Here is a 9,410-nt window from a genome sequence, read left to right as displayed (position 1 = left end):
CATATATCTACATACAAACATCATTACAATAATGTACACAAAAATGACTTCAATAATGTACATATCAAATGAAGTACATGTGGATAGTAAATTTTGTGTACATAATGTTGTGTACATATATCTACATACTAACATCATTACAATAATGTACACAAAAAATGAATCATACTTCAATAATGTACATATGAATTGAAGTACATGTGGATAGTAAATTTTGTGTACATGGTGTCGTGTACATATATCTACATACAAACATCATTACAATAATGTACCCAAAAATGATTCATACTTCAATAATGTACATATGAATTGAATAAATTTTTTGTATATAGAGGCGTGTACATATGTCTACATACTTTAAGGGCGAACCGAACAAAAAACAGAAACTTAACAATTGTTGCTCTCTAGCTTTCACTCTGCTACGAAATAAAAATGAACACTAGAAATTTGGAGATGGAATCAAAAAGTCGTTTTTGCAACTTCGAAAGTCTGAAGAAAAAAAAGATTAAAACTCGAAGGACCAAACATGCAAATATCAGAATCTTGACCATTGTTGCTCTCGAGCTCAAACTCTACGACGGAGAGGACGAGCCACAAGGACTCCAAACGGCAATGAAGGTGGATCTAAGGTCTGTAGAGTTTTGCGGTGATTCTTCGACGACAAATGAGGCAAGAGTGATGCATAGGTTATTTGCCGTTACGGTAGGAGCTAGCCGTTACGGTAGAGCTGAGCGCGGTGGAGTGATGCGGAGGCGATGCTTCAACGACGAGTCGGCGGTGAGCAGTAAGTTACAGACCAAACAACACATTGAGGGGTTAGAATTCACAATTTAAAAGTCGGGGTCGCAATTGAAAAAAAAAGGCATATTTTAGAATTATGTGGCCAAAAAAAGAGTAAGAATTTGAAATACCAAAGAAGAAGAAATTATGAGGCACGTGGTCTTTTGCTCAGATAATTATCTAATTCAATTTACCTTCTGCCTCGGGTCGACCACACACTCCTTTTAAAGCAAAATTCAAAATTCAACCACACATAAATATCTGTAACTGAAAAAGAAGCGTTTAGTTAAGATTTTTTAAGAACAAGTTAAGTCTTTTACACCAAAAACTACCTTAGTATAACAAAGTGACTTATCTAGAAAGACAGAAACTGCCTCTGGATGTAAATCACTCTTATAAAAGTCTGAGCAACCCAGAACTCAATTCACAGGACCCAACAGTTATTGTTACCAAAGCATGACATAACTTGCACATAAGTATTGATTTTGTTCTCTTTTGTCATATTCTTTTATGTGTTTTAATAGTGCAGCTTTTCCATTTGGCTTTGAGTGATTTAACTTTAGATTTGTTTTTCGAATGCTTTGAATGGTAACGCAGATCAAACAAAAATGCAGATCAAGCAGAACAAATGCATATTATGCAGATCAAACAGAACAAATGCAGATCAAACTAATTTAATAAATTATTATAATTAAATACATGCTGAATATTTTAATGAAATTTAAATATCTAAACAACACACAACTTATTATAAATAAGAAATAAATATACTTTTGACAAAAATAACAATAAATATCATCATTCTCATCTCTTCCATCACCACAGTTCGACCTCGAGCTCTCTCTTCTCGAGCTTCGACCTTTCTTTGAGCTTCAACCAAACCCATTACCCATCTCTTCCTTTTCCCTCTCGTTGCAATGCTCTTCTCGTTGTAATGCGTTCAAATCTGTCACACCGAAGAGGTATGTACACGGGTCGTCTCTGCTTTACCATTCTTGTATCTAGTTCCAATGTTGAATCTTCATTTCTCTGCATCTTTTTGCAGATATTTAAAGCATCAGATCTTGCTGTGGTACACCATCTCGAGCTCTGTCTCTTCTCCGACGCGACGCAAACCCATCTCTCTCTCTCTCTCTCTCTTTCTCTCTTTGAGGTAATGTTTGGTTTACTGATGCTTATCAATTGATTGGTCACTGAGACTGTTGATTTTTAGGTTGACGCTTTTACATATCAAGCTTGTGCTCCCTTTCTGTGCTCGAGCTCTCTCGATCTCTCCATCTCTCTCGATCTTGAGCTCTCTCCACCTCTCTCGATCTCGAGCTCTCTCCATCTCTCTCGATCTCGAGCTCTCTCCATCTCTCTCGATCTCGATCTCCTCTGTCTCGTTCATCTCTCTCTCCATCTCTCTCGATCTCAGGCGCTCTCTCCATCATGAGCTCTCCGACACAAACTCATCTCAAGCTCTCTCTCTCTCTCCATCTCCAACACATCTCTCTGTTCTCCGATAAACCCATCTCGAGTTCTCTCTCTTTGAGGTAAAAGTCGCATTCTCTGTTTGATACTGATAGTGATGGCTGTCTCTGTTCTAAAATATTGATGGTATGTTGCAGATTCTTCAAGTGTGAGATGAGTTGAGGTGCAATGCGAGGATTGTTCTGAGTGGTAAGTGTATTACTGATGTTTTATCAATCTTGGTTTGCTTTGGTTTCTGTCTGTACTTTCGAGAGTTTGTCTCATTGACATGAAAAGAGCTTGTTGCATTACCACTGTAATATTGAGTGTTGCCACATTCTCATCTGTGTCTTGTCGCTTTTTCTTAACATGTGCTTTTTAGTTAACATGTTTGGTCTAAGTGGTTGGATGATTGCTTGATGTTGCAGATCATTCGTTACTTCTTCTTTGGGCTTAAGGAAGCTCTAGGCTTTGCACCTTCATGGCACTTGTGGCTCAGGTATTCAACCCTTATGCAGTATTTTAATACAGCCTTGATCATTGATAAGTAAACAAACCTGATCTCATTTGTTTTTGTCTCTTTTGTTCAATATGTTCAGATACAGTAGCTTTTTAGTGAAGCTCTCTCTTCTTCATAGCATCTCGAAGCTCTCTCTTCTCCATAGCATCTCGAAGCTCTCTTCTCCAAACCCATCTCTTCCTTTTCTCGTTGAGGTATTGGCTTCATCTGTCTCTCAAGGTATGATGTTTTTGATTGATTGGTTCTGTTTTATGTGTTTGTGTGTTTGTGTGTTTGCTTACTTAAACTTTTCTAGCTCGGTTATAGTTCTTTGATTGATTGTTTTACTTGCAGATACACTTTAGTTGATGTGTCTTATGTTACTAGCTAGGAACTCTGTATTAAACTCTGTATTAAGTTTGAACTGTTTTAAAATCAATCTGAGCTTGTCCGTCTTTTTTGCAGGCTCTCTCATCTCAAGCTCACACTCTCCAGCTCTCTCTCTCTTCTCCGACGCCTCTCCAGCTATCTCTCTCTCTCTCTCTCTCTCTCTCTCTCTCTCTTGTAAGCATTGTACATCTTAAGCTCAACTGTCTCTTTCTTGCTAGCGTTTGTTGCTTGTTATAGCTTCTCTGTCTTTTTTATATGTTTATACGTTTCACCAATCAATCTGAGTATCATCTTTTTTGCAGGCTCTCTCATCTCAAGCTCACACTCTACCGCTGTTCCTCTCACTTTTTAAGATGGCAAAAGATGTAAGGCTCTCTCACACTAGTCTTGCTTGTTATATGTATGGAACTGTATTGCTTTAGGTCAGTATAGAACTTGAGTATGTGTATGGAACTGAACTGTCTTTAGGTCAGTATAGAACTTGAGTATGTGTATGGAACTGAACTGTCTTTAGGTCAGTATAGAACTTGAGTATGTGTATGGAACTGAACTGTCTTTAGGTCAGTATAGAACTTGAGTATGTGTATGGAACTGAACTGTCTTTAGGTCAGTATAGAACTTGAGTATGTGTATGGAACTGAACTGTCTTTAGGTCAGTATAGAACTTGAGTATGTGTATGGAACTGAACTGTCTTTAGGTCAGTATAGAACTTGAGTATGTGTATGGAACTGAACTGTCTTTAGGTCAGTATAGAACTTGAGTATGTGTATGGAACTGAACTGTCTTTAGGTCAGTATAGAACTTGAGTATGTGTATGGAACTGAACTGTCTTTAGGTCAGTATAGAACTTGAGTTTATGTGTTTCTGTGATTTAGACTTGGACTCCTGAAGAAGTTATGTATTTTTTCGAACTCTACGCGGAAGAGAGAAGAAAATGAAATAGGACGACATCATTGAATAAAATAGGAAAACAGAACATCATAGAGGCGTTTGAAGAGAGGTTTAAGAAAGGGTATCTCGATTGGTCTGTGTTCAAGAACAAGTACGAAACAAGTAGAAAGAAGTACACCAAATTTAGGAAGTTGATTAAGAATAAGACAAGTCTTGGGTTTGACAGCATGGGAAGGGTTGATATGTCAGATAATTGGTGGAGTGAGCGCGAAAAAGTGAGTTTCTCTTATCTCTTCTGTGTATTTTTTTTCTTATATTTGCTTCATGATTGCTTCGTTTGCTTATATTTGCTTCATGATTCCTCATTGACTTACTCTTTCTTTTTTGTTATATAGGAGTGTCCTGGGATTAGAAGATCTATATGGAAAGAGGAATTTAATATGGATCTCTTTGAAGAGGAATTTGGTGTTGTAGTAGTAACTGGAGCAGAAGGATGGAGTGCTCAACATGGAGAAGCAAGTTTGAATTCTAGAGTGGGTGAAGATGGTGGTGATGAAGTCGATTCTCAGCCAGAAGCATAGCTTCACGCATTGGAGACAGAAACTTAGCCACAAGCTCCGACACAAACCCAACGCCGAACTCATTCCGGCAGTTCAAGAGCAAAAAGAAAGCGTAACGAGAAGGATATGGTTGTAGAAGCTTGTGACAAACGTACTGAAGCTCTTATGGTGAATAATAGGATAACGGAATGGATGTTGGAGCGTCAAGAAGCTTCTAGTGTTGAAAATGTGTTACAGATACTGTACACATTGCCTGGAGTGAGAGAGTGGTCTCTATTATATGAAGCAGCAATGGAACATCTTATAGACAATGGAGGGAGCAGAAGGGCTTTTATAACAATGAAGACAGATGAAGCTAAGACAAAGTTTCTAGAGCTTAGGACCAAGATAAAACGTGATGATTGAGTAGTTTGTGAGTTTGGTCTTAATGGTGAGAGAGCTGGAACTAGTATGGAGCTTAGGACTATTATGGAACTTAGGTCTAGTATGGAACTTAGAACTAATATGGAACTTTTGCTTTTGGTCTGATCTTTGTATGAAACTACCCTTTGTTTTGTGTTAATAAGAAATCTGTTACATTTGCTTCCATTGTGTCTTGGCTCTGATCTTGTTTCCATTGTGTTTTGACTGTAGCTTTTGTTTGCTTTACAGGTCTGTGTGATTTACAGGTCTGTGTGATTGGACCAGATTAAATTATGTCTGTGAATTTGAGTTGCCATTGTGTCTTGTAATTTTACAGTGTAGTGTAAACGATGACATTATATAGTTATGGTTATGGTTTACTTGAGTAGTACCAAACAAACTTGAATTTACTTGAGCATATATAGTGTAGTGTAAACGATGGCATTATATAGTTATGGTTATGGTTTTATTTTATTGGATAAGAACAGTGCATTTTCTGATGTGATTCAGTGACGTCTTGTATGGTTATGGTTTTATTTTATTTTGTTTGTTTTTGTGTTGCGTCTGAGATTTTAGTTGCTGCTAATGATCTCTAGTCTGATATAGTTTAAAGAGACTCTACCTATTTACTTGTTTCATCTGATATTTTGGTCGTTAATGATATCTGGTCTGTCTCAGATATGCAATATGTCTCAAATGCATTATGTCTTTGCTGGAACTTATGGTTTTATTCAATATGGTTTTGTAGATGCTTGAAAGATGGATATTAGAAGATGAGGATGGTGATTATGATGATGAACTTGGTTTGTTTGATGTTCCTATCACTGAGAGATTGAGTCATAGAACAGATTGAGGAGCAGGATGGCGACATGTTCAACAACTTATGTATGAATCTGATCAGCAATATTATGACATTCACTACAAGAAATATCGGCATTAATAGCGTCGAGAATGTGCAACCATATCGTTTTCGTAGCGTTTCGAAGAACGCCGTGACAGCCGCAGCTATGGTAGATCCTTCCTCTATCGTAGCGTATTTTCGTGTGCTATAAAAAATAAAGATGCTATAGCGTTTACCCAGTACTATATTAAACTATTTTAATAGCACCTTGTTTTAGCTAGGACATTATTTTCTATCGCGTTTTTATTTTGCCATGGCATAATTTATATTGACATATTTTCAATGCTATGAAAATTAAAATCGTTTGCTGAAAATTTAAAAAAATAAAATTGATTATTATTATTATTAAATATTAAATTTTGGTTTACAACTGATTTCGATATATAAATTAAACCGGTTTGCAAATGATTTCGGTTGATATTAAAAATTTGGTTTACACCTGATTTCGGTTTACAAATTAAACCAGAAGATTACAAATGTTTTCAGTTTATAAATTAAACCAGTTTACATACAAACCGGGTTTAAAACTAATTAACTAACCAAAACATAATTAAGCTTAGCCTAAACATAAGCCGCCGCTACCAGAGCGTCCGCCTCCAGCCTCCGCATGCAGCGCCTCCAGCCTCTAGAGCATCCGCCTCAAGCCTTTGTTCTCTTACTCCAGCCTCCACAACCTCTATTCGCTTACGCCAGTCGCATACCTCCTCTGGTTCTTCTTCACACGTTCAATTCTTCTACCTTCACCAAAATTAAAACCACACATAAGAGAGATGATGAGATAGTAGTTATTTGTAGCTCTAAAAAGGAGGAGGGGATTCATTACCATTGACATAGCCAGTATGGAGATGGAGAGACATGGAGCCGTGGGAGAGAGAAAGAGGGAGTCGGAGAAGATGGACGTAGGAGCAACACGCTTCTCTTGCCTCAACTTAGTAAAGTCTGCTTTGTTAAGCTTAGTGAAACCCCTAAACAAAAGCCACAAAATTCATGAGTTCGACAGGGGAGAGAGATGGAAAAGAGAAATCAGTGAGATAAGAGGATGAAGATGGAAGAAATCAGGAAAATCGGTGGTAGAGGTTGACAGAGGAAGAATAAAAAAAAACTGGGAGATAGAGGAGAAAAAGTTACGACAGAGGAGAGAGAGGGACAAGAGAATAAACACAAAAGGGTTAAATCTGACCATTGGATTAAAGTATATCAACGGTTAAGATGGTGATCCGCGCACTTTTGTATTAGTGGTTCATATTTTCAGTCCCTTTGTGTGTTTATTAACCAAAAAAACATTTATGTTGTTTGTGTTTTGTTATTTTTTTTTTGTCAATTGTGTTTTGTTATTTATTTATTTAACTTTTTAGTTTCTATAACATTTCTTTTTTTTACTATAACACACTTGTATAAAGTTTTTTCTTTTAAAGAATTAAAATTTAGATTTCAGGTTTTTATTAAGTGAAAATATGGTTTATATTAGGAGTTAGGGTTTAGGGTATGGAGTTTGATTGAAGATTTAAGGTTTATGTTTGTAAGTTATAACTTAACAATAAAAGACTAAATTTTAAGTTTAATTTTAATATTATAGGTTATGGTCTGAAAAAATAGAGTTTTAATTATTTATTTTTTTGTAACACAAATTAGAGTTTTAGTTATGTTTTGAGTTTAGGGGTTAAAACATACTTAGTGTTTTGGAGTTAAATTTTATAATGAAGATTAAAAAAATAAATTATAAAGTTATAAAGTTATAATTTTTTAAAGTTTGATAATTACAAATGTTCATTTTGAAATCTACTATAAGTGTTGGATGTTGAAATTTAAGGCATGTTTAGGGTTTAGATGAGGTGGATTTTTTTTTCTAATTTATTATCAGTATTAGATTTTCTTTTTATCATATTACTAGTTGTGCTATCTTAGGATTTTATGATGAAATATTCACAATTTAGGATTTAGGGCATGTTTAGGGTATAGAATTTGAAATAAAAAAATCTTTTTTTTTTCAAATTTACTTGTTGAAATGTTAATTGTCACATAAATTGTAGTGCAAAATGTAAATCAAAACATTGCAATTTGATCTATATATAAGAAATTATATTTCATTAATTTTTCAAAACATAAATTATTTCATTTGCTAAGTCTAGGAACTTCATCTACGAACCAATGTCTCAACAAGCTTTAACATATATCAAAATTAAAATCAAAGAAACCTAAATCTTTCTTTGAAGTGAATGCAAGTCTTTGTGGTCTTCCTCTCATGGAAAGTTGCTTTGAGACTAACGCACTGCCAATACAACAACACTAGAAGCAAGCACAAAGAAGAAAGTGATCATACAATCCCCAACGTGTTCTTCTTCTCAAGTACATTTGAAGTCAGGACAAACCGAGAGGATGACGATAAGAATCCGAATGCACGGTCGCAGCCTTCACAATCTCAGCCCGACACCGAGACCCGGCAGTGAAGATGCTCTGGAGCAAGGATTCCATTTTCTGTACTCTGGCACTCGCAACCCTTGAAGCTTCGTCACTCATCAGGCTCTACACCATTCCAACTGAATCAATACCTAGCAGCCTTTAAGATGGGTTCAGTCATCTGCAACAAATATGAAACTTAAACTCAGTAATAAGAGCTACGATCAGATTCAGAGAAAGACAAATAAGATCTCACCACAAGCTATCAAACTGCAGTTTCAATACAGTCCAGTCACAGCAAAAGGCGATTCAGACACAAGACAAGCTCCTCAGATGCAAGTAACTCACCAAACAGCAACAGGTCTTGTGTATGAGAATGCACTCTCGAAGAAAGAAGAAATAAACATGCATACCTGATAATTAAGAGAAACATAAGCTTTAAAATTTGTTCAGACATGAGCTTTAAAATTGTTCTAAACTAAAGGAACGAACTTTGGCCATCATCAATGAACCGAACAGCTTTACGCTCACGCTCCCTAACATAAAAAATCAGCATAAACTAATGCTTACAATGATACTAAAACTGTTTCTTAGACAGAGATATTCATACAAAACATAACTCATTTTCTTGGGCAAGATATATACGATCCCAAACGTCCATAGAAACAGAGACGAACACAATGAAAAGCAATGCCAAATGCTTCGGCCTTTTGAGATGATACGCTGGATTCATATATCTACATAGCCCAAAACCAGTTATCGATCTACCTCTTGCAAACAAATCCAAATTCCACTCAGATACAAACATCATAAGCCTGAGACTGTGTTCATGCTTAGAGGGTCAACACTCGATTTTTTAAGCCATCTTCAACACAAGAGCCAAAAGAAAAGAGTCTTAGCTCAGAAGCAACAGGTTACCTGAAATTAAACTTCACAACGATTTCCTTAATCTCATCGTCAAAACCATCTTCAAACTCGGGTTGCTCTGGAAACAAAGATCAGAAATCACAAACCCTAGAAAATCTCCTTGGAACCAGAAGCACCAGAAATGTCTGCTTCTTCTACAAAAGAAACAGAGTAGCTAAAAGAAAATGTGAGACCAAATCTAAGGGAGAAAAACTATGGAAAGCCTCAAAG

General features: G+C 36.2%; 1 protein-coding gene across 1 annotated transcript in view; it reads left to right on the top strand.

Moving 5' to 3' along the window:
• Window positions 1-8,465: 8,465 nt before the first annotated feature.
• LOC106302725 overlaps window positions 8,466-9,410 on the top strand; it is a 2,135-nt gene continuing 1,190 nt past the window's right edge. The window contains exon 1 of the mRNA XM_013739179.1: window positions 8,466-8,612. Within this exon, the coding sequence (XP_013594633.1) occupies window positions 8,466-8,612 (147 nt within the window). The remainder of the gene's footprint in view (window positions 8,613-9,410) is intronic.

This window comes from Brassica oleracea, chromosome C7 (genome assembly GCF_000695525.1).
Source record: "Brassica oleracea var. oleracea cultivar TO1000 chromosome C7, BOL, whole genome shotgun sequence".
Classification (NCBI taxonomy): Eukaryota; Viridiplantae; Streptophyta; class Magnoliopsida; order Brassicales; family Brassicaceae; genus Brassica; species Brassica oleracea.
Note: the sequence above shows the minus strand (reverse complement) of the source record. Positions and strands in the feature narration are given on the sequence as shown.